At 32.4% G+C, this 27,184-nt stretch overlaps 2 protein-coding genes across 20 annotated transcripts in view; both read right to left on the reverse strand.

Annotated features, from left to right (window-relative positions):
- LOC143244616 (3-hydroxyanthranilate 3,4-dioxygenase-like) overlaps positions 1 to 863 on the reverse strand; it is a 30,234-nt gene extending 29,371 nt beyond the window's left edge. Inside the window, exons 1-2 of one of the 2 annotated variants that reach the window (XM_076489611.1) lie at positions 653 to 863; positions 76 to 157 (exon numbers count right to left, since the gene is read on the reverse strand). In XM_076489611.1, coding sequence (XP_076345726.1) covers positions 76 to 157; positions 653 to 735 — 165 coding nt within the window. In that variant the 5' untranslated portion in view covers positions 736 to 863. Of the gene's footprint in view, positions 1 to 75; positions 158 to 433; positions 453 to 652 lie in introns of those variants that run through there. The other variant, XM_076489613.1, reaches the window with a different exon arrangement.
- Positions 864 to 10,384: 9,521 nt separating this feature from the next.
- The window catches only part of LOC143244617 (fatty acid oxidation complex subunit alpha-like), a 56,663-nt gene continuing 39,863 nt past the window's right edge, over positions 10,385 to 27,184 (reverse strand). For 10 of the 18 annotated variants that reach the window (XM_076489626.1, XM_076489618.1, XM_076489617.1 and 7 more), the window contains one exon: positions 10,385 to 18,394. In XM_076489626.1, the coding sequence (XP_076345741.1) occupies positions 18,210 to 18,394 (185 nt within the window). In that variant the 3' untranslated portion in view covers positions 10,385 to 18,209. Of the gene's footprint in view, positions 18,395 to 18,948; positions 18,974 to 19,429; positions 27,181 to 27,184 lie in introns of those variants that run through there. The other 8 variants (XM_076489628.1, XM_076489620.1, XM_076489624.1 and 5 more) reach the window with 4 other exon arrangements.

Here is a 27,184-nt window from a genome sequence, read left to right on the forward strand (position 1 = left end):
TGCAAATCTAACCCTCATACTATCGTAAAAAATGTGCGTTACCATTGGCCTGAAACAAGTTTAGTAACCACTGACCTCTTCTCCTTCTTCCAGATGGAAATCCTTCCTTTGATTTGGGCCTCCAACAAAAAATATTTTCAGCTGGCCTTTACTGTGTCTGAGAGATGAGAAAGTTAGTGAGAAGTCATTTGATACATTATGAAAATAGAAATATCGTTTTCGTTAACCTAATTTTTATCATATGCATGATAAAAAGTGAAAAATAATGTTAACGACCGAGATGTTTCACGACATGTTTTCCCACTTCTCTTAAAAATAAAGACTTTTAATTTTTTAATGGAATTCATTTGCATGTGGTGACAAAACAACTGTAAAACATCTACAAACAGTATATTAAACTGATAACAAAATTCAATTTTACGAAATTACATACTAGTAGCACCAGAAGTCAAAAGGTGTAGTTTAGTAACAGTAAACAGTGTTGTAAACAGCCAAAAGTTGTGCAAGTTAGTATTTACAACTGATAGTGAAATAAATATATAGGAGTTAGACTTGAAGTAAGCAACACTCACTGATAAACCTAATATGTTGCAATTACTAAATTATTAACTGTTTTTATACACCTAATTATGAAGCTATAAATAAAACTTACAGCAATTTGTTGCAAATAGGAGGAAGGAACAATTGCTCGTTGTCTGTGATCCACTTAGAAATTTCAGTTACTTCAAGAGTCATTTTTAATTAAAAAGAGACGGCAAGTTTATGCTTCACAGTTATCTGTAATATTATGATCAAATACAACTACGATACACCCTACAGAAAGCCGTATTTTCTATTAGTCATGTCTACACCACGTGATGTTAACACGCGTTCTTTGTAATTAGTTAGGCGATCCGAAGTGTTGCCCTCAGTTTGACCTTCATACGTTTTAGTCACATGCATTTGGAATAGCAATATTTTGAAGATAATACTTTTGAAATGTTTTTTTTTATTCATTTATAATTTGGCTGATTTTACCTACAAGATGAAAATGTTTCGGTATTACCATTTTTCCCTAACTTACATTGTAATTGACCCTATAGTTTTAACATTTTAAAGAAATTATTAAAAAGAAGATTCTAAGTTAGGACAGCAACAAACTCATAAACAAGGCAAGATCATAGGAATAGCCGTTTTTTGCTCAAAGTATAAGTGTAGAAATGTTAATACAGTAACACCAAATATATGTTAAATCAATAAAGTAAGAAATACATATTAATTATTACTTCAATCATTCATAATATATCAAGTGTCTATATGCAAAGTAAAACCAAAGACTATGCTTTTTTATGATTAAATGAAAATATAACTTAAAGTTATTTTGCGGGCTTTACGACATAACCAGGTTTATGTATTTACTTATGTTATTGACAGTCCAGGTTTACACACCAAAGACACCATGAAATCCTGCATAAGCCTTGATGCATATGCATTTTATCATGCTGGCTGAACATGTTCAGTCCATCTTATGTTACGTGGTGTCCTGGAGACCAAGGTTATTCCATCACTATATGTAACAAATGCATCGGAGGAGGCCCGGCATGGCCAGGTAGCTAAGGCACTCAACTCGTAATCCGAGCGTCGCGGGTTCGAATCCCCATAACACTAAACATGCTCACTCTCCTAGCTATGGAGGCGTTATAATGTTACGGTCAATCCCACTATTCGTTGGTAAAAGAGGAGCCCAAAAGTTTGCAGTGGGGTGTGATGACTTGCTACCTTCCCTCTAGTCTGTAAGACAAAATTAGGGACGCCGAACACAGATATCCATCGTGTAGCTTTGCGCGAAATTCAAAAACAAACACACAAGCATCCGAGGAACCATAGATAAGTGTGAAGACAGATAACTGAGTGATCTGCTCAGCATATTTAAAATGTGACAGGGTAATCATCTTATTAGTTATATTTAAATTTTATTATAGTTTTATAAAGGTTGCATGCTCTTTTGTGATGTGTTTCTCTTGTGTATTTATAGAAAAAGACATTTTAGTATTTTAAAATATTGTTAATGTATTGATTAGTCATTTATTCAGCATTTCCATTGAAATCACTATTTTGTTAAAATATCATTTCGTTTCAGGCTTAGAGAAATATGCTTCCATGTGGCAACAGCTTCTCTACGTAAGTTCTGTATATACATACGAATGTATGCCTCAACACTGCAGCAACATAAATATTAAATAAATTAAGGACTCAAATATTGGCTTAATAGAACAACATTTATGTTCATATAACAACAGCATAAGCGTTACCAATATCCAACTACATAAGCTATTTAATTGTTTATTGGTTTCTGGCTGATATGCACAGTTCATAACATTAACAAGAGGTATAGAAGCTATGCGTATCAGTAAAATATTCAATCGTTGCATAAATAATACTTTATATCCAGACATAAAACTTAAACAGCCTAGTAGCTGGCCCAAGCGTGTTAAGGCGTGCGACTCGTAATCTGAGGGTCGCGGGTTCGCATCCCCGTCGCGCCAAACATGCTCGCCCTTTAAGCCGTGGGGGCGTTATAATGTGACAGTCAATCCCACTATTTGTTGGTAAAAGAGTAGCCCAAGAGTTGGCGGTGGGTAGTGATGACTAGCTGCCTTCATAATAATCATAGATTATTGATAATAAGAAGCTAATATAAGACCAATATGGACTAAACGCTAATATCAAAATTATTTTCATTCAGACATAATTTCAATCATCTGCATATTTCCTATTCATTTTCCTCTAATATTCACTTTCAAAGAAGGAAAACAGTTCGCAAGAAAGTTCTCAAGAAAAGCCAAAATTTTGCCAAGCATTTTTCTTGTGCTGATGCAGAACTAAAGAAATTGTGGAACACAAATAGAACTTTTACAATATTTACTATGTATCCAAAACGGCTGTACAAAAGGGGCAGTGGGACAAACACCACATCTGAAACTGAATAAGTTTACACAATTGGCCTTGCAATTGTTTTACAGCATCGTATAGTCCACAGAATAGCTTTTTAACATTAGTGCAACTGGAGAAAATGGGTAAAGAGCCGTTTGAGCAGGTTATTGTGAAGCATAAATTTTATTCTTTAGATTTCTTTGATGAGATGACAAGAGATCAATCAAATTATTCTCTTTGTTTTTTCTGCAGATATTGAAGAACAACAGTATCTAAAATACATAATATGATTGTCATGGAAGCTTATACAACACCAAAAAACATGGTCAAATTTATTATGTACTATTCTGGTGCATTCAGTACAACAGCAACTCTGTGGCGTGTTGATATGGAAAAGCAGCTTTTGTTGTTTGTTGTTAAGCACAAAGCTACACAAAGGAATGTCTGTGTTCTGCCAACCATCATCAAAGAACAGTATCACAGCATTTTGCATGTTCCTTGGGCAAATTAGCCTGAAAGCACAATTCTTATTGATACTGATCTGTTCTTGGCTGGAGTTGAAAAATATAAAATGTATTGGGTGAAAAATATTTCCTCCAAATAAAAGAATAAGTACTTTCATGCCTTTCAGTTCCAATTATTAGTAAAGCGATTGTTGAAAGAATCTTTTCATCCTTTTAAGTAAGAGACTTGGAAATTTTATTTAGTGTTATCAAAGTTGCTCTAGAATATTTTCTTTTCCAAATTCTTGGACAGTTTCACCAATGTGAATAATAGAATAAATACCACAATGGCAACAAATGCAGATTGCAAGTTTGGTTTCTGATATTTTAATAATAGTTGATACCTTTGCCATTTTTCAAAAAGATCTTCAGACTTGCAACAGTATAAATCGGGTTTCAATAAACCGTGGTAGGCATAAATTTGTGCTTAATTACAAACAAAAAAATTGAAAAAACCTTTTGATGCGATGTAGTTCGACACTTTAAAATTGAGCTTTATCATCCACATTACTATTATGAACAGAGAGATTAGTAAGCTCTGACTAAGGTTCTTTTTTGTATAGCTTACAATAAGCGTTTTTAGAATGTTTGGATCTTCTGTGAACCATGAATACGTTCGGTCATTATAGAAGGCTTTAAACATGGAATGTGCAACATACGATTGGCGGACCGCATTCTACTCGCGAGCTGCCCATTAATTATGTGGTTCATTTTATAATCATTAATAAAAAAAATGCTAATAAACCGATAAAATTCTTGAATTAAATTACATTTAACAAATAAAACATACTGGACTCATTTTTGTTTTCATTATCTAATTTTGTCTTACTGACTATTATTGTATATATATAGGAGTAATAATTGTTGAAGACTGTCTAGCTATACGACAAAAGCCTTTACAAATTCATCTAAGCTATTTCATATATTCTCTATAGGAACCAAGCGTGTACTAAAAAAAGAAACAGATAACTCCCTGTGCAAAAGACGAAGCAATGTGATATATTTAACAGATGAAAACCTTGGTTTTTCTATTGGTTCTGGCCTGCCATGGCCAGGTGGTTAAGGCACTTAACTCGCAATCCAAGGGTCGGGGCTTGGATTGACCGTAACATTATAACGCCCCCATGGCTGAAAGGGCGAGCATGTTTGGTGCGACGTGGATTCCACTAGCCCTGGAGTTGCTTTGCGCGAAATTCAAAACAAATCTATTGGTTCTAAATAATATAGTATTAAACGTAAGAGAGAAATATGATCAAACCCTGAAACAGAGGATATGGCAAGTGGGTATGCCAAGAGGGGTCTGCTTTTCTATACGACAAAAAGATGTATATTATGATCTCTTCTCCTCCTATTTATCATCTACGCGCAGAGATCTAAAAAATTAAGCCTAAGCTAAAGAAGTCTCAGTTTTTCATAAGGAACAACTGCAAATACAGCGAGTAGTTACATAAATACGTATCCATGTGTATCTGCATTTCCGAATGTCTTTCGGAAACACTAAAATAAAAAATAATATAGATACTATTAACAGAAAAACAGCGAAGCTTCTTCGAGTTTATATATATAACGGTATTTCTAACTGATAACTTTCTTAATGCAAAGGAATATGAATTAATATTGTAGAAAAGACGTGCTTTAATGAAATACTTAACATAGTGTGTACATTGGATTAACCCAAATTTCTTGACATGGTTACCGTTTCCTGGTGGCTCAGGAAACGGCTCTGGATTTTTAACGCTAAAAATTGAGTTTTGATACCCAGATAGCTCTTTTTATAACTTTGTACTTAACAACAAATAAATAAAACCAAAGTTTAATTATTAATTAGAAACTTTTTTCATCATATAATATTTAGTATTTATTAAGCACCTTTGTTTTAGGCTTCTAAAACATTTTAGGTAGTTGTTTCAGCTACTAATCTTCTGCAGTTTCTGAAAGGTCAATTTTGTGTGATGTAGTAGCCAATGGTCGATCCCGAGTTCTTCTCGATCAAAGCCTAGAATTTCACACACCCGTTAAAACTTGAATGAAAACTAAATGAGTTCTTTAAAGAACGTATTCAGATTTTGCATATTTCTGTGCTGAGTTGAATAAATCAATTATTTGTTAGGTGAGTGTAAAGTTTTTTTTAAATATTTTTCTCATGTATGGTTCATATCCTATTATTTCACTGCTACTCCATTTTCTTATGCAGTTTTTTCTGAACTGATGGGGAGTTGTTGGCAGATCGGTATTACGAAGTCTTAGGTCTAGAAGTGGCCTGGCATGGCCAGATCGTTAAGACACTCCCATCGTAATCCGAAGGTCCGGGTTCGAATCCCCGTCGCACCAAACATATTCGCCTTTTCAGCCGTGGGAGTGTTATGATGTTACGGTCAATCCAAGCCCCGACCCTTGGATTGCGAGTTAAGTGTCTTTACCACCTGGCCATGCCAGGCCACTTCTAGACCTAAGACTTCGTAATACCGATCTGCCAACAACTCCCCATCAGTTCAGAAAAAACTGCATAAGAAAACAAACTAAACCAATGGCTAGAAGAAAAAAAATTAAAAAAGAAATAAATGCAAGTATAACTAATACAAATTCCTCGAAAACAATACAAACACGATAAATAGTGGTGACATTTGTACTATTCCTACATAATAGCACAGACACACAATGTAGTAGGATGCTAACAAACAAAAACAGGATAAATTCATTTCAACTCAGCTCGAATAGTTGTTTATATATATACTCCTACTACTACTACTACTACTGTGTTAACTACGCTGCACAACAATTTTTTTGAAAGGTTTTGCTTCCTGAAAAGTTTTTGCTGATTGTGACAGGTACCTGGTGGGTATGCACAAATATAGTTTTGGTTTTACTTCATCACGTAGGAACTCTAAGAAATAGACAGTTAACTGTTTACCGGCAATAACATATTTAATTGCGTTTATGTTTGTAATACGCTATTAAGTTCAACATAATTAAAAGTGTTTTGCTCCTGATTTTCGTTTGTATTCAATGTCCGGTGCATTGCATTGCAGTGTCCACCAGTAGTCAGCAAGCATTGACGGATTCTGATTACCCTGATATCGTTTTTCCATTGTAGCAATATTCTGGTGTAACTGAAGATTTCGATGAAAAGGTACGTGATGGGAAAATTTGGATGTGAATTTCGTGATCAGCAGCCAAAAATCTATAAAGAACACCCAACAGTGTTCAAGAAGCAAAAACTTTGTTGTGCAGTGAATTATTGCTTGTGTTGTTATAAAAGGATAACGCATTATTTTGTTTGCATTGTTTTGAAGAGATTGATGTCATCTCTGTATTTACTTCTCCTCCTCTTTCTTAAATGTTTTCTTTGCGGCTTTTTGGACATAGAAAATTTGTATTTATAACCAAGATCTAAATTAAATGAGGTTTCATCTATAATATTTATTGTTTATCTATTATCTGATGGTAGTTCCTGTTTCATCATGCACTTCATCTTTTCAAAGGAAGACTATATTTGTGCATGAAAGACAACTTCAAGGGGTAACGATAACATTGTTTACACTAAAATTTAAATTTATGATTTAAAAAAATATTACTTATTAATAATACGTATAAAAACGGATACTGCATTTACAATTACATGAATTTAGTGAAATTTGTTGAAACCATTGTTTTAGTTTTTGAGTTATTATGTCATGAAGAAAAAGAAATACAAACTTTTTCCTATGATATTTATAAATATTCCCAGAACTTGTGACTCACTTATTATGTACATATTGTAATAAAAGGAAACAACGTATAGTATTATAAAATTCTGATGACCTATTGAAGATATATTTAAAATACCATTTCGATGAACAATCTGAGCCACCCCTATAAAGGCAGTGCTACAGCCTGCCTGATGATGCTCCCGAATTATATATTTTGTTGGTCTGAATAGTTGTTCACTATTTAATAATGGATGGTTAATTGCAATACTGTGTCATATGTTATCCAAATAGTTAAAGTATTACACCACATGAAAAGTAAGCAGACCGCATATCAAAACCAAACAAATTATTTCGTTGTTTCTCTGAATATTTAAGTGAAAGAGTTTTATAATACAACCGTTCGTGTGTTTAAAACAAATACTTTTATCCACCTTAGTTCAAAATATCATATTTTTGTAGCTTTTTTCACTAGGAACAACTAAGTTTGTGTTATTTTAACCAATTGTAAGATGGAAAATTTAGAGTAAAAGATTTTAAACATCTTATTTTCTTACTAGTGTTCCCTCCCAAAGCACAGCGGCATGTCTGCATACTTATAACGCTAGAATCTGGGTTTCTATACCCGTAGTGGGCAGAACACAGATAGCCCATCGTGTAGTGTTGTGTTTAATTACAAACAAATTATCACTATTAATATTAGTTTACCTTATCAGAACACATGCTTAACCACTAGTAGTTTGTTGGTTTTTTTGTTTTTTTTTTAATTTCATGCAAACCTATATGAGAGCTATCTGCACTAGCCATTCCTAACTTAGCAATGCAAGACTAGAGGAAAGACAACAATTGTCACCACTCACCGCCAACTCTTGGACTACTCTTTAACCAATGAATAGTGGGATTGACCATCACATTATAATACTCCCCACGGTCAAAAGGGTGGGCATATCTGGTGTGACGGGGATTCAAACCTGAGACCCAAAGATTAAAAGTTGAGTGCCAAAACAACTTCGCTTATATTGGTGAAATGAAGTTTAATTGTCATAGTATAATGAAATTTCTGGTTTATGAGCTTATATTTAAACTAATATATGTTTTGAAGTGCCATGACTTTAGTCTCATACGTATCATTACAAACTACTTATATATTTGTGTAGGTATATCTGTTACAACGAATTTTAATTCTAACTTGTATTTACTTTCAATCTTGATTACCCTATAATGTACCAGAGAGAAATGAATTACTTCATCCACAAACCTGCTATTATAGTTCAATGATCCATTTTGTGATCAACCTTTAAACTGTCAGAAGACTTGAATCCAGATCATGTCAACTATGTTCAGTCACATGGATGAGCATGACCTCATAAAAAAGTTATATTTGTACTGACATGTTTAAGCAGAAATAATTTGACATTATGCTTAAAGATCTAATCCATCAGGAAAGAAGGTTTGTGAATATACCTACAGAAAGATAAGAACTGTAATTGTTAAACATAGTTATTTCCATAGAGAAGGTAGATAAAAAATTGATCCCTGTAAAAATGTTGTTAATTTGTTGTATCTTTTATTAGATGCAGATAATTCTCTTATTTCTAAGATATCTTTTAACAGCTCTACATTTTCAAGGGAGACCATTTTTTGTCAACTGCATGTATAATCTTTAAACTTGAGTGAAACAAATATAAAAATTAACTTATAAAACTAAACATTAGTTTTAAATAAGTATCCCTTTTCAGGCCAATAGTTGTTATACAATATATTAATGACAGAAACAAAAACTAGAGAAAAAGTCAAATAGTAATATTAAGTAATGTTTTACGTGTAAAACATAAGATTAAAAAGCATGTCATGCAAGTTAAAAATAGAAGTGAAAACTATGTAACTAATGATTTAGTGAAGTGTTTTATACATAAACCAATGAATAATTGTAAAAGTATGCAAGGTAAATTACTGGCTAAAATACTTGTCTCACTCAAATGATGGATAAATCAAAATAATATGGGAGATAAAAACTGACATATGAAACTGTACACTAGTTGTCTCATTAAAATAATGGTCTTACTTGTGATGTTTTATGGCATATAATTAAATCTAGACATTGATGATGCAATCATAAGATGAGACATTCTACAATGAACCCATCACCCTACTAAACTATCTGTTTACAATAAGACCACACACCTATAGAAACACTATACTTATTAACACTGCTTACCTTCATATGACATACAGACACAAATACATATGCAAAAACTATAAAACTGATAAGAACTAGAGGTTAAAAGAGAACATTTAATGTTTTACATATAAAGCAAAAACATAATTGTAAAACAATGTAAGGTAAATTAGAAAATATTAACTTTAAGAATTTAATTGTTATTGTAAAGTTGAGATGCAGTGATCTACATCACTCTCTAGTGGTTCACTTGCAAACTGTATTGAAGCTCATCATACCAATGCACTCTCTGGTATCACTTTGTCAGACTATAAGCCTAAGACAACAGAGTCATCTAGTGCTTACTATATAACAGTTACATAATTCTCAGGTGTCAACATCCTTTGCATATTATGTAACCTACAGATACATCATAATTTCACATTATGAAACAGTTATACAACTCCCAGGCAACATGCTCTGTTTATTGTGTAACAGTCAACTAACTCCAGGCAGCATCATCCTTTGGGAACAGGACAGAACCCTTTACTACTCTAGTGGTTTAGCTGTTTGACTTACAGTCCACAGGTTTGAATACCATCACTGAACATGCTCAGCCTTTCAGTCATGGAAGTATTATGACAATCAATTCCACTAGTAAATTAAAGAATCTCAAAAGTTGTTAGGTAAGTGGTGTTGACTAGCTGCTCTCTCTTTATTTTATCATTTTAAAATTAGGTACAGCCAGCACAGATATAGTGCTCTTGTAACTATGCATAAAGTTAAACAAAATAGGATACAGAAGGGCTTTTAAATCATAACACTTAAGTCAGTAGGTTTAATTTTTAACCATAGAATGCCATCATGGGGTCACTATGACTCAATACAACCTTGTGTTAGTAACTGAAAATTTAACACTGCCATTCTAGGGTTAATAACTATTCTTCAACTCCTCTTGAACTTGTAAGCAATGTTTGGGAGATAACATACTTCAAATGAGCAAAATTGTAAAAATAAATTATAGTGGAAAATAAAACTTTCACAAACAAAAAAGTTATTAACTAAATAATTCAAGAAAATCTCAGTGACAATGCTGGAAATATATACTTTAAACTTCTGTGACATTTTAGTCTAGCATAAAATGAAAATGTTTTTAATAATCATGTCACAATACACCAATAGTTTATTATAAGTAAAATGCAACACTAACAAATATTTACAATGAAAAAGTAAAATACTCTACTAACAGCACAATTTATACATTGTTTTGTAGTAACAAAGTTAATTAAAAGTTTTTTTTTTCTTTATGCATTAACATCTCACTTACTTTAGATAAACAGTGTATGTTTTAAAATGCCAAGAAATATATCCAGTATACAACTTTACACTTATTAATTCGTTTTTATTAGATATAATATTGGGGATGCAAGTTTTCCATGATTTAATTCAAGTTTTTTCAACTATGATAATATTAACATAACTCTTCAATTTTTTAAATAAGATTTCCAAACATTTAATATCCTATCTGCAAGTCAGAGATATATGTTTAGTGGGATGATTCCCAAACAAAGCTTTTCAATACATTCTTTCTTTTTAATTCTGAATAGAGATTTGAACTCTATGTAACAACTGGAACCTAAAATGCTCACCATGTTATGAGAGAGTAGAATTCATATACCAATCCAAGTTGCACACAAGACATGGTAGTGGCTGCACATGTTGCACAATTTGAGATCTGGTTCCTCAGTTCTATCACCATTTTCTGCCGTGTTTTAGCAAGTTCTTTCAGTAGAGATGTTCTAGAAAATGCTTAATGAAGCTTCCTTGCTGTTGTGAGATGGCTAAGTATGGTACAATTGACTGAACAAACCCCCTTCTCTTTGCATCTTCATGGTTAAACATTACTGAAATTTAGCTTTTTGAAAAAAATAAAGTATGGTTCTTAATGTTAACAGTTTCAGCTCTGTTTTCAATGGAGTGCATTTTTTGGTTCTAATTTGAGTATTGATAACAGTGTAGCCCACCCAATTCCTAATCACACAGGTGTTCACAGGGAGGAGAAAAGACACTTGACCCCTCCTACCCATATAATAGGAAAAATAATTATTTCTTTATTCATTTAACATATGTATATGAGATTTTTATGCAATTCACAATACTTCACCTGGAAATATTTCTGCAAACCCCATACCCGAGAGTGGTATTTGACTACAAGACCAGATTTAATAAAATTGCAAGTTTTTGATCATTCAATTAGTTTCCTTACTTTATTGGTTATTAAACAATTAATAAAATATATATATACCTACAGAATTGAAAGTGTAAGTGAACAATAATAAAATTCATTAATGGTTAAAACACCTTGGTTTTTACAAAGCTTAAATACAGTTAACAATTTGAACAATTTAAAAATCTATGCATATTAAATTTTAATTTTTTTATTATAAAGCAACTAAAATGTCAAGAATTAATTAACATGTTCTATCCACAATAAAATTCCATTAAATGTAACAAAAAAGCAATATAAATAAGTCTGATTATGCACAGTTGTCCCCCACTTTCAAAGTAGGGGATATTGAACATTTGACAAGTTTTACTGATAAGTGAACACAGAAATACAGGTTAATCATTAAAAAAGTTTTGGTATTACTTATGAGACTTGCTATAGCTCAATCTGTATACCAAGCACATTACAAAATTAAAAATAATTCTGTCTTACTTTAATAAAATACGCACACACACACACACACAAATCTCAGTAATATATTTTACACTTTCATGGTAATAGAAGACCTATTCCCTGAAATCTACTCTCAAGTTTTAACTCATCATAACATCATGATAAGAGTGAATTTTAAGTTATCTAGACGTTGTATAGCATAAAAAGTATGTTTCAAACAGATACAATATAGAACTTTGTGAATGTAAATTCAGAATGAATATGAAAAAATTGCTTGAATATACTTTGTGACAGGGAATGTTTTTTGTTGTTTTTTTTGTATTTTAAGTGCATTTAAATAACAAAAAAGAAAATCATATACAAAATTGAGAAGGAATTCCTGAGTTATAAGACTAGAATCAAATAATTCTAACCGTGGAAAATATAGTTAAAATTATTTGGTCTAAAAACAAATTATAATTGTTTCTTATCTTTTATAAAGGTGTGATCTATGACCAAAGTTAATATTTTCTTAAACTGAAAATGTATTTTTAATAATACTTAGACCCTTGCTGACACTATAGTTATTTTCCGATCTCCAAGGTTTCCCCTCATTGTCCATCTATGTATTGAGAATGCTTTTATACCCTATTCATATACCTAAGGTAAATCCTAATTTACATATTTCTCCTACAATCTCAATGTGCCCTCTATTTAGGCACTGTATATAAGCACCTATTCTTGATAATGTTATCACTTTTTCAAGACATATATCAGCTTTTAGTGGGGAGATAGGGCAGGAGAGTGACATTGGAGGTAAGTATTATTGGACACACATTTTCAGTTTAGGAAAATGTTAACATCCAAAACATATTTATCATCCATTGACACTATAGCTACAATCACACACTGAGATGGCAGAATGTATGGTGCAAGCATGAGCCATACAGAAAGCATATGCATAGAAGAGGAGTGCACAAAGATAAAAACTGGTACAGTAAAACCTGTCTAAGGCAGAACTGCATGGGACTGAGTAAAATTTCTGGCTTAAGCAAGTTTTCCAGCTTAGACAGTGAACATGCATTTTCTTAATTGTATATAATTTTTGACCAAAACATTATACTTGCTTCACTCAAGGGAAGTAAGACATTTATGAATAAAGTTATTATACTGTTTATGCTATATTTATTAGAATAATAACAAAAATAGACATTCAAAATATACATAAGTCCATCAAATCTTAATCAAATTTATTTGAAGAAAGTGTCCAATTTCAACTGTTTTGTTTTCTTATTGGGCTTTCTCGTTTGGTTAAAAGAGAATGCCAATTTTACAGCCTTTTCATAAAGTTAATTTTCCCCCTTCATTTTTGCATACAATTTGATAGCGTTAAAATAACTTTACACTTGCGATGAAGTAGGAATTTCTATTTCCTCACTATCTTTTCCATTTTGTTCATCTTCTGAATCTCTCACACTGTTACCACATTGCAATTCTATTTTATATTTTAAATCAATTTCATCAGTTTCTGTTAAAACATTCTTGTCAATGTTCACAAAACTTTCCACATTCACAGAACCACCTGCATCAATCTTCTCAATCAGAGTTTGAATTTCACTAGAATCATAATAACAAACAACTTCTCCACAATCTCAATCATTATCAAAAATAAATCCACAGTTTCAAATACACTTATTATGCATTCATCTTTTACATATTTGATTGAATGACTTTAAAATGCAATTGCATCTAACATGTCAATTTTCATGGTCATTTCAGATGCTCTCTTACAGTTGTCCATGTTTGCAATATTATGTAGAACCATCAAATTTCTGTTATTTCAGTTTTATACGCTGTATAATTCCATTATCTAGTGGCTGTGGAACTGATGTTGTATATGGAGGTAGAAAGACTAAATGTTGAACCTTTCGGTGACAGGTTACATTATCTAGGAAAAGTAGAATATTCCTATTTTCTTGTTCCATTCTTTTGTTTAATTTGTTCAAAAATTTCTTGAATATAGCACTTGTCATCCATGCTTTATTATTTGCTTTATATTCCACAGGAAGATGATTCTTCCTTAAATTTTTGAAACAGTGCAGATTTTCAATTTTACCTATTAGCCATGGTAAATTTTTCCTATTTGTACTTAAAAGACAAATATTTTTCTACAAATCATGAATCTAATTAAACTGCCAAAATAATGATGGCAAAAAAAAGAACAGAATATATTTAACCAATACTTACTGTAACAAAATGATCGAGAATTTATTAATATTTAAACAAATTATTAATTAAACAAGAATTTATTAATATTTAAACAAATTATTAATTAAACAAGAATTTATTAATATTTAAAGAAATTATTAATTAAATAAGAAATTAATATTTAATCAAAAAAATTTTGCTGCCTTACTCAGGTTCTAATCCTACACTTTGATAGATGAGGTAAGTGAATGATAGTTTTCTATCCATGTTAACAGGGTCCGTCATATAGAGGGCCTTTTAGAAGAGAAATCTCAAGATAATGTTGCAAAATTTTGATATTTGCAGCTTGTACAGGTTTCTGCCCTATGCAGTTTCCGACTTAGACGGGTTTTACTATATAAGAGAGGGGGAATATGTATGCTTTTTACTTGAAATTTAGTTCCTGTGTTAAAAGTGGAACAAAACAAGAGTAATCATCAGTACAGGCTAGCCTAAACCAGAAAGCTGAGGTTACAAAACTCTGGGTTGGAATTAAGGGGTCTTGTCCTCTATAAACAATGTTGGTGGCTATGGCTATTGGACTGCACATTGTCTGTGTGTGTGTGTTCATTTTCTTATAGCAAAGCCACATGGGGCTATCTGCTGAGTTCCTAGTACCTCGAAAAGAGTTAGTACAAGCCACATAACACTTGAGGGCCCTGACAGGACATAACAAACGATCAGGATTGGAGAAGTCATAAAGGTAAGAAACAGCTGGCAAATAGATTGGTGAGAGGGATATTTCACCTTCCCTGGCTACCAGGACAAATATGAAATAATAAAGAGTTCCATGCACATGGATTGCAAACATTTCTGGCTGATGACTTCAACAAGCCAACAACAACAAAAACTTACAATTTGAAAGACAAAAAAAAGAACATGAAGCTAAGGGCACAAAAGGAGGATGAGCCAACACATGTAAAACAACTGTAAAATATGAATTTGGTAACTGAAAAGGTCATTTAGGCTGAATGATATGAAAGGATGTAAGCAGACCTGAGAGGACTGAAGATTCAAAAATCTTTCAATATTTATAATACCTAAAAATAGTGGATAAGGATGCCTTATATAAAACCATAATAGATGAAGCAAGTCCCTTTTCAAATACTTGAGTCAGAAAATGGGATATGACAGATACTTTTGGATGCAGAGGGTTTAACTTCCTTTCAATACACCACTGAAAATAAGTATTCCATTTCCATTTATATAGGATAATGTTTGGCCTATAAAGAGATTTAGGTAAGTGTAGAGAAGCCTTAGAAGCTAAACCCTTATGCTAGACATAGGACTGCATAGCTTTCAGACATGAAGACTGAGTTTCCAAACATGTGGGTGGAGAATGTCTAATCAAAATTGTTGCAATAAAGATTTCCAGTGTTGAAGATGTGGGCATTCCTATTGATATCATAGAAGCAGGAACCATGTTTGAGCCAGTCAATAAAGGGTAACCATGAGAACATGACAGGTTCATAGGGAGCAGAATCAACCATAGTTGGAACACGTGGTAATAACTTAACCAGGGGAAAAGGCATACTGATGTAAACCTGTCCTATCCTGAATGAAAGCATCTACTGCCAATGTTTGAGAATGAGGTATTGAAAATGAAAACAATTGCAGTTGATAATTTCAAGGAATTGCAAAGGCACTGAAGAGGTGCATCTGTGAACATACGAATCTCAAGATGAGGTGGTGAAATGATACCCCAATACTGGTGTTGCTCCAACCCAATCACCCTTCACAATTGACAAAGTGAAAGAACCATCATGCATGATCCATTGGTCACACAGTGACCACTGATGAGACTGGACATGGGCTTGTCCCAAAGGAATGAGAGGTTGAATGGATGCCTACATCCCCAAAAGGAAGAACCATTCACACAGTAGGAAAAGGAGATTTGAAATAATAGCCTGGTGGCTTGAAGCCAGTATTTCCAAATTAGAGCCAGAAAAATGAGAAGTCAAAGATGATAAGGACAAATATAAATGGGCAGTATCAATTTGTAATATCTCTGGGACTCCAGCAAATAACAAGTAATGGAGAAAAGGTGCTTCCCGTAACTCCTCAACGACAGAAGACAGTAAATGAACCCATTCTAACAAAGCATCTCTACCCAGTAAATTCCAACAACAGACCAAAGAAAGAATGAAAGATGACAATCTATCTAAGGTAAAAGTCAGTAAAACCCGCAGCTCATCCTCATATTGTTGAGGAAACATAGATGAGCTTGTGACAAAAGTTAAAAATAATTACCTCATGACTGTTGTGAGTATAAGACAAATATAAGAAAACTGCAATCAAGTTTAAAATAACAGGTTACAATCTAGACCTCTGACAGGTCCTAAAGGGGTCTATCCATTGAGAATCTAAATATGCTTCCTCCTGACAGTAATAAGCTAAAGTATGCTGAGCCAGTAGACATGAGGAACAAGGCACAGCTGTCTAATGACTTAACTGGGTAGAAAATCTCTCAGCATGAACAGCTTTATGATGAGGAGGAGAAAAAACCAAGAAGTTACTTGCTGTCCTTCCTGCTAATAAGGAAGGAGTAGAGTCAAATGAAATAGGAGAGAGCCTGAACACCTCACAAAGTCTATTAAACAACTGAAGGGACTGGAGGTGGCTGCTCATAATAATCCTCTGTTAAGGGTAACCTAGTAAAAGGAGAGCTGGAAAAAGAGTGTCTAAATTCTTGCCAGTTGTTTTCAGGTCATTTCCAAAAAATCACCTAAGAACTCCTCTGCATACTTACACCTTCAGTTTGCATATGTGTTTCCAACTCTCTACAGATCATATCATGGAAACCCTACACTGAAAGTAAACCCTCCCTTGGTTGTTGACAAACACCCAATAGCAGAAAAGGAAGAGGTTTGGTTAATCTCTGTAGTAGAAATGCTAACTCTGAAATTCATACCCATCAATAATTTTTTAAAAATTAAATAATGTATAATTATAAACAAAAATTAATGGCAGAAATGCCAACCATGTTCAAATTGACAACATACATAGTAAATAGGAATAACGCTATTGTTGACAGAAAAATGTTTGGCGAAAAAAAGTGATTACATTATCTAAATGAGGTATTTGCATATAGTACCTAGATAGAAAATGCATTGAAGTTAGTGGAGAAATATGCAAATTAGAATTTGTCTAAGCTGGGTATAAAAGACTGGAGCAAACATTCTCAGTGCATAGATGGGCAAAGATAAAAAAATAGCTATAGTGTCAGTGGATGGTAAGTATGTTTTCAAAATCAAATTACCTGTGTTTCAATTGTAGGAGCTATCTAAAGATTATTTTGTTTATCTTTGAGGAGAGTGTCACTATCAAAATGTCCAACAATATCAGTTCATAGTAAAAACTCTTATACCCACATGAAAAAAAAATTATTTTCATCATGACAGCAAACAAATTGTAATACATCCCATATCATATACCTAAAACATTTTTCATGGACCGTTAGTCTCAAATATAATGTTTATGTCATTATAAGTTTTAGACTATTAATAATACCACTTTAAAACTCTGACATTCGAAAAAGAGGGGTGACATTTATCATCCCAAGTCAATAGTTTAGCTTTGGGCTTAAAAATTTATGACTAATGTTGTTGTTTTTATCGAATAACAGATAATCTTTAGTTAAGTAATTCTTCCAGATTTTTTACTTATTACAAATTTAAAGTAATCATTTCTTTTTTAACATAGATGTAAAATTATGTGTGTGTATGTTCTTTTATATTTTTACCATTGTTCATACCTTTGAAATGATATTATACTATGGTAAAGAATTACACATAAAATGAGTAATAAAACAAAATTGATGAAAAGTTAAGATAAACTATTGCTAGTGTTACAACAACTCTGCATACAAATTTTACAAATCAATAGAACTTTCAATATGAACATTACAACAATAATTATCAGTCTTTATGTGATCCTAACCTAAGTCAGTCCTTTTTATTTTAAGGTGTTTTTCCAAGCCATTTATTCTTTTAGTCACTAGTTGGTTAATATATGAAAACCAACATAAATACTTGGAAACACATTTATGGGTAATAGTGAGGACCAATTTTTTTTATTTCTTCACAGCACACTGGACAATACCTTTCCTTCTTCTTCAGCATATTTGCACATTTAGTACACATGGAAATGTGAAAGCAGGGAAGTAGAGTTGAGTCTCGTACAGCATCCAAACATACCACACACTCTTTACCTCGATGAATGTGGTTTTCTAGAGTATGAAAAAGATGGCAAAATTTAACGTGTAAGCAAAACATAATAAAAGGCAAGAGCTAATGGTTTGTAAATAACTAACATTGCACATACTTCTATTTTTTGAAACACTAATTAAAGAAACCGATTTACCTAGCAAGCTCTTACTAAACGTTTGAGATCTGCTTATAATAAAACAATAAAACTAACCAAGATAAAACCTGAACACCTATGTAATATTATGCAGAATTAATGTTGAGAATCGAAACAAGTTTTCTAAATTATTACAAAAGACTGTGTAGGGTGTGAGACCATTACATGCAACAATTTTTAGTTTCTAACAACACATAAGAAAAATCTTTGTTGTCACACATTGTTACACCTACAATACTTAACATGCTGTGTTTTCTAATGTAAATTGGTAACTTATTATCAAATCTTTAGTATAATATGCAACACATGAATTATACTGTACTTTATAAAATCTTAAACTAGTTTATTTTGAATGTCTATTAGTAAGTATCTATAACCTTGAAAGAAGGAAGAAATTATCAATAAATCTAAGAATATTACCTCCATCTCCTATCTTCCAGTTCATCTTTTAAGAAGAAATAAAAATTTATGAAAATATTTAGGCTACTTTTTATTACATGTGACAAAACAAATTACAGATTTAATATGCTACTTTCACAAACTTTGGACTAGTCAGAAAGAATATGAGACAAATATTTGTTGTGAAGTGTAATTTAAGTACTATTATTATGTCTTTACTTTTTATTTTCAATTTCAGATTTGCCTCATTATTTTCTTTACATCTTGGATGACTATATTTACTACTTCAGTTCTGTTTGAAGGAAATAAAATTATTTAATTTCAAAATGGAGTTAAAACAATGTGTGTTCTTTTATTATTTCAGATCTATTAATGGGCAATGCAAAAATAAAGGCTTATTGTTCTAAATATATAGAGGAAACTGTTATATCACAAACAAAAATATAGTTAAGTGTATGAGAATAATTTATATTTGGTTAAAAATAAATATGAATTTCCATACCCATCTGTAAAATCTCCACAATGAAATCTATTAATACGTGAGTGATGACAGATATTTCCATGCAAGTTAAGATAATACTAATAATGAAGTATGAAGTTTTCTCCATGTCAAAAATGCTATTTCTATACATCTGTATGGGAAAATTATGGTAGTATCATGACTAAAGCATGGAAAATGTTGTGGCAATTGTTATGGCAAAAAATACAAGTTTATCTTCATATTTATTGTTTTTTGTTTTTTTACATATTTTAATAAAAAAAGATGAAAATAAAGGATAAGAACAAATAAAAAGGCTTTTATTACTTTTTAACGCTTTAATGGGAAGCCCATTACTTCATTTTATAAACTAATCAGCCACTTATCTCACAACCATAAATATTGGGTTGAGGAATAATTCGTGAGTGTTTTTTCAAGTTAAAAAAATATATTCATAAATGAAATGCTTTTGCAAAATATTTCATGTCATTTGGTAGATAATTTTTTGCTCTAATAGATGGTGTGTTTGATTTTCATATGTCTTTAATTTTTGCTTTCATTTTCAGCTCATTAAATGGAATGTCAAGTGGACAAAATCGAGCATTTTCGACACCATCTGCTTTTCGCATTTAATTTCTTGCAATTTCGTTTAAAACAATGCATACTATATACCTAGGTATTACATGAAATAAAGTATCATAATAAATGTTTTGGGTGTAATGTGTTCATGCATTGAAGTATTGTATAGTCTTGCATGTAATGCTTGAATGAAATTATTTAAAAACTCTCACGAATTATTCCTCAACCTAATAATTCAATACTGAACTATTAACAAACAGGTAGGTCAAACATAAATTAAATATATATAAATTTCATTTACAAACAATTTATGTTTGCTGCTGCACCCATCTTGCTACCAACAATACATCAACTATTGCAAAATTATGGTATGTTCTTGAAGAAAAAGAATATTAATAAAACAATGAATAATTTTTACAGAACATGAATATTTACCAACTGCTTGCTGCTTGTGAGTTATAAACAAATGAAAAACAATAAATCAGATGCTTTAAGTGTCTTTACTACAAATTGTTGTTTAAGGTTAAGCACAAACCTACACAATATCATGGGTACTGAAACTTTAAGAGTTGTAAATTTGCAGGCATACTGCTGTGCCACTGGGGGACACTCTATACATTTGTTTGTGAATTTATGGAGTTTGGTGGGTTGGTTAATTTAGTGTTTTATGGCACAAAGCAGTTAGGCTATCTGCATCAAACATCTAGTAAAAAGTTAAAATTAAATTTAGTACAATTTATAAAAGGAAATGAAGGTAAAAGGAAACAAAATTTAAAAAAACAAACCACAAATAGCATAAAACCAATGTTTACATCTAGTCTACAACGTTAAGAGAAAAACTACAGTAATACAAGTTGTAAAGGGCTTTCTGTAGCATAACTGTAATTACCAGAACTCACCAGGAAGACTAACAGGTAAGTACAAAAACCACTGTCAGTCACCTGAAATTGGCCTTTCCAGTCCTGGTTCCAAGTTATTTGACATAATGGCCACTTTCAAAAAGTAATAAAAGTTTTAAAAGACTTGTAGCAAAATCTTTATAATAACTCATCAGGATGACGAAGAGGTAGTTTAGACAGCAGCATTAATCACCTGAAAGGCCTTTCCAGTTCTGGTTTCGAGTTATTTAATATTATGGCCATTTTCTAATTTCAAATCAAGCTAAATGGACTTTGATTCTTAAAAGAGAATTACATTAAAAAAGGTCGAACGTATAAATTAAACAACTTTAATAGCATTAAAAAGATTAATGGTCTTTAAAAAACTAAAAACATTTCCAAGGTAGACAGTGTCACCATCACCAATAACACTAACTCTATGGAGAAACCTTGAAACAGAACATGTTTTAAAAAGGTTTACTTACGGAAGTAAAACGACAAAAGTCCAATACAGGGTTTTATTTGGAAAAGTTTGTTTTTGTGTTTCTCACTCCAAGTCAACTGCCAACTGGCATGGAGCCAAGCCTTAAATACAGGACCATGGTCCATGTAGAGAACAGGCTCAGTGGTGAGAGTGTCAGAGCAGATAGACTTAGCTGCAGTGTCAGCGAGCTCTTTCCCGTGAATACCAACATGGCCCAGTATCCAGAAAAACTAAATAGAAGTAGATGTGAACTAATGTGAAGCAATTCCAGGGCCAGTAGAGAACTAAGTGAGTCAGTATAAATAGTGCAGTTTGAGTAATGCTTAGCTTCCTTGTGATCCAGGGCAAGAGAATTGGTGCACAGTTCAGCAGTGAACACAGAAGCTGTAGAGATGATTCTGCACACAACAACTGAAACAAAAGTCATAGCAGAGGCCACACAGTTACCTGATTTTGAACCATCTGTATAAATAGGAATGGAAGGTTAGTTTGAAAGATGTTCGCCAATAGCAGATGGTATTTTCAATCGGGAGTGTCTGCTTTTCTCACATGACTTAAAGATAGGTCATATTTGGGGATTGTAAGAAGCCATGGTGGGATGGGCTGACCAGTGGATAGAGCAATGTTATCCTTGGACAGACCCAATTCATTAAACTGTGCTTGGGTACGAAGGCCAAAAGGAGCAATGGCAGATTGTCTGTTCTGGAAAGGAATGGCCCAATGAGGAAGGAAAACACAACCCCAGGTGGGATGCTTTGGTAAGGAACGAAGTTTCAAAGCATATAGTAAAGACAGTTGCAAACGGTGGAGGTACAAAGAAGGTTCATGAGACTCTGTGTATAAACTCTGAACTGGGGAAGTGCAGAAAGCCCCAGTGCAGAGCTGAAGTCCTTGATGATGAATGGGGTTCAGCATCTTTAAAACCGAGGGTCTGGCAGAGCCACAGACCAGTGATCCATTGTCGAGTTTCAATTGAATAAGAGCATAATATATTTTAAGCATAGAACATTGATTCACTCCCCAAGTAATGGAAGAGTGGACATGGAGGATGTTCAGTGCTCCTGGAAACATTGGACATGGTTTGGAATGTATGGCCATACCCTGCAATTAAGACAGCCTGCCTTCATGGTAGCAGGTGGACGTGGTGATGTAAATGTCAGAACGAGGATATTGGTCAGCATTGTAATTACATCTTTGCAAGTGGAGATATGCCTCACTGTAGAAACTCCTTTAGTGGAGAAACCAGTGAGAATCTCTGACTTGGGGATATTCTTCAAATCCCTCTCAACAATAACTCCTGATGATGAATTCAAAGTATCATGAGGCGTAATCTCAATATGTATATCCCCAATTGCCTTTGAATACAAGAGATGTTCACAGCATTGAGATGTGGATGTTTCCACTAATATGTCACCAGATCAAAGCTTCTTTACTGACTTTGGAGGGCCAGCAAGTCCCTCTAGTCCCTTCTGAATGAAAAAGGGAGATATTTGCCCTAAAGGTTTGTCTGAAAGTGAATGTAGGATAAGAAAATGAATTACAACAGGTGTTACAGATGTTGAAGATTGCTGCTCAGAATCTTTAAGACATAGTCGTTTACCTATGGACTGTTTTTTCACTATTTTATTTAAGTTTTAATTTGGAGGATTCATAATAAAAAAGGGAAATTTTGGTGACCAGTGACCTCACCAAAGTACCATTGAGGTATAATCTCAATATGTATATCCCCAATTGCCTTTGAATACAAGAGGTGTTCACAGCATTGAGATGTGGATGTTTCCACCAATATGTCACCAGATCAAAGCTTCTTTACTGACTTTGGAGAGCCAACAAGTCCCTCTAGTCCCTTCTGAATGAAAAAGGGAGATATTTGCCCTAAAGTTTTGTCTGAAAGTGAATGTAGGATAAGAAAATGAATTACAACAGGTGTTACAGATGTTGAAGATTGCTGCTCAGAATCTTTAAGACATAGTCGTTTACCTATGGACTGTTTTTTCACTATTTTATTTAAGTTTTAATTTGGAGGATCCATAATAAAAAAGGGAAGTTTTGGTGACCAGTGATCCCACCACCACTGAGCCCTATGAGGGGATGCACTACAATGTCAAACAAAAACACTGCAGCAACGCCAGGGTTTCGTGAGCACTATATGCAAACACCAGCATCAGACACAATGTCCACAACACCTGTTGAGAACTACAACACTGGTAATTGGTTGACCCTAGCCCAAGCAGACCAGCCAATTGACCCAAGGGGGTACCACTCCAAGGAGACCATCTACAGGAATTCAAGGCCAAAATGGTGTGTTAGGGTTGGACCCTTCAACCACTAGGATCCTCTCCTCCCCTTCATGGGTTGCCATGCACAGCAAACACGTGGGTGGATGTTTAGATCCCAGAGGAGGTAAATTGAAATAACAGAACCTTCCCTGGAAGGTCCCCTAACCATGTACAGGAATCCATACCAAGAGGTTATGGAATTTGACTTAAACTAGTATGAGTGCAAGGTAACTGTAAAGTTAAGGTTAAAAATCCTTTTTTTTTGTTTCATCTTAGTTTTCAAATTTCTAAAAACTCTGAAAGAAATATAAAGATTTAAAATAAAACTTTACATTTTATCTTTTATTTTCTCTACCAAAAAACTATATGAACTTGGTCCATTTTAACAACCTTTTAACTACCTGAAAAAATGAAAAAAGAAATAATTCTAAATTATCCAGTATACTTTTTAGAATGACTACAGTCTTTAACAAAAATATCATAACTATTTATTCTAAACAATTTCAGATTCATAACAGTTTACACCTTTCTATTCATGTTTTCTTATCTAACCTAATACAGGTGCTCATTCCAAATATGGAATGCTTTGAACCTGAATCACACTTGATTTAAAAAACATTTCTGGTTTTTGGTATTGTTCAGCCTGGCATGTACACATGATATAAATAAAGCATGAAAACATGATATTTGTATGATGAACAAAGGGGTAACAACTCACATTAAGACAGCAAGAGGACTACACAACAAAGGACAGGTTTCAACTGAGAATATGTAGTACATAGAATTGCCATGTTTTCCAAATAAAGTGGTTATGCAAATAAATAACAGGTTAAGCCTACAAAAAATTTTTACTTATTTATTTGTATTTATATATTTGTACAGTAATTTTCAGTGCAGTTTTCAGTGATTTCAGGTCAGAAATATACATCAGTAACCAAACATTCTGAGTATAATACATTTCCCAAGGTTAATGGATTGTTAACCAGAAATGCTAGTTTCTGGAACATTCTGGGTCACCAGATTTTGGGTAATCTATTTTATGTTTATAAATGTTATAAAAATAATGAAAATTGTAAAAGATAAGAGATTTGGTACTTACTTTGGATATTGTACTTTTTTGTAGTCAAAGTTTCAATAAAAGTTCACCCTAATATTTGGTATGGTTATAGTTAATACTTTATTGAATTTTTATTTATTTCAAATCAGGGTTGAAATTAAAAAAAACAAACAAATGAGAGATACTCAAGATGGGTAAAGTGGACCTGTTTTTGAAAAAAGGAAAAAATACACATGTAAACATAAAAAATGACAATACAGCTCAAATAAATTCCAGTACCAGCACAGTCAGTCTTAAAAAATAAGTTCTTATTCTCAGTATCAGTGTGTACCAGCAGAACTTTACCTCTCTTTCAAATATTCAATTAGGAACACAAAGTAACAGTATAAAGAAAGAATACAATGTCCTTTGACTATTATAATTTAACTGATTTTCTAATTAAGCTGTAAGTGTGTTAAAATATTTTTCTTACTTGGTGATGTGAATTTGATGATTGCAATACTGAATTTATAAAGCTGTTGTCAGAACAAGCTAGCCTATTATGTAATTCAGTAAATTAAAATTTTCTCTTTCTATTCATTATCAATAATGCACAAGCAAATGCTAGAGATTTATTTACATTTTTAGAAAAATAATAAATGATAAGAGGGCATGGAGTGTAAGGTTGACTTTCTAGTTTATATTTCTGTAAATCAAGATAACTGGAGACTAACATTAGACTATGTCTTAGTAATATCTATAATATAAGTTTGTGATTTGTATCAAAACTCATCTCAAACAGAGGTTGAAAGAATATTTATAATGGGCAATTCAGACAGTTCAGAACAAAGGAGTGTCATACAATATAGATGAAGATTGAGGATTTATTTAAATGAATCACTTTGAAATTAAAACTTGTACAATAAAAAAATACAGTTTATTACCTTCACCACCAAAGGCTAGAGGCTATATTTTCACACCTAGGTGTATTTGTCAGCAAAATCTTTTGAAAATGGCTGAATGAATATACTTGAAAGTTGGTATATATTTGGACTAAGACTCCCCCTTAAAAGAAACTAGTTTCTGGAGAGTCAAGGTCACCAAAAAAATCGCTTTTTGTTAACATCAGGACCAAGTTTTACATTATTTTTGCTTAATAACTCAGTCGTAAATTGCATTTTGATCAAAATTGGTGGATATACATAGAATATCATTCTATATTTTTTTGACAAAAATGGCCTGCATCCATTGATGATGACTTATGTACAGACATATTTTGATTGTTCTTTGAGAGTCAACTATGAACAACTTTACATCATGGAGGCATGTGTTGTACTGAGTGCCCCACTAGTTAACAATGTTTTGATGACAAAATTATTGACATAAATTGATGATGAAGTAGTTTAAATGAATTTTGAATGTAAATATGTAAAAATGTTATGCAATAAACAGTTTTGCCATTCCATATCCAGAGAAGGAAGGTGTATTTCTAAGAGTATTTCAAAACAAAACTCCAGTGAGAAGGCAAATGCTATTGTCTTGTTAAACAAGTTATTATGTCTTAGACAGTATGAGAATTAATATTCTTTTATTAACCATTTCCTGCTCAAAGAAATTATACTGTCATTTCTGAACTTGCATTCCTAAACATTATTAGTTAAAGGAGATCACTACATCTAAAACAAGGTCATAGCATGATAACTACTGAATGATTTCAAATTTAAAATTTAAAAGTTTACAATGTATAATGAAATAGAAACCACTACATAACTGTCTAATATACAATTATGTAACATGCCATAGTCACTGACCAGAAAGAGGTTTCACACATGCTTATACAACAATACAATTATTGACCTAAAGATATTATGCAGAACCAAGAAAACTATGAAAGTAAAATAAAGAGATAAGCATAGAAATCACCAAGATAAATTTATCACATTCAACAATACAAAAACCTACAACATTATAATATAGTTAATTAACTTGACAACATGGAACCAATGATTGAGAAAAGCATCTGAGATTATAACTCAAAAGTTTTATAGAAACTAACAACCCATATCTAACAAAAATTAGTTTATGGGAAAGAAAATAATCCAGTTTTGAGAAGCCATGTTTATGATTTTGTAAAGCTTGAAAGTTGTAAAATAAAAAATACATTCAGTTAAATTTTATAGTTTCAAGTCATTCAAGCTTGAAATAAGATCAGAAATCTACAGCTTTCTACATATGCAGACAAATTTTGCCTTTTCAGGCAGAATGCATAAATATTTGGCTCTCCAAAGAAAAATTAAATTTAGAAGACAAATAAGAAATGGTTACCACTTTGGATTTTTTATTGCTTTATCCATAACAAATACTAATAAAATATATTTTAAAATAAAACTTTCTTTTTTATAATTTCATTCTAGAGTTGATTTGGGATCAGATAGATCAAAGTATTTTTTTAAACCCTAATGGTGACATTCCTTCTTGTAAAAAACAAAATGCTCGATAGGATGAGAAAGAGGCAGATTTCTA

The sequence above is a fragment of the Tachypleus tridentatus genome, chromosome 2, assembly GCF_004210375.1.
Source record: "Tachypleus tridentatus isolate NWPU-2018 chromosome 2, ASM421037v1, whole genome shotgun sequence".
Taxonomy (NCBI): domain Eukaryota; kingdom Metazoa; phylum Arthropoda; class Merostomata; order Xiphosura; family Limulidae; genus Tachypleus; species Tachypleus tridentatus.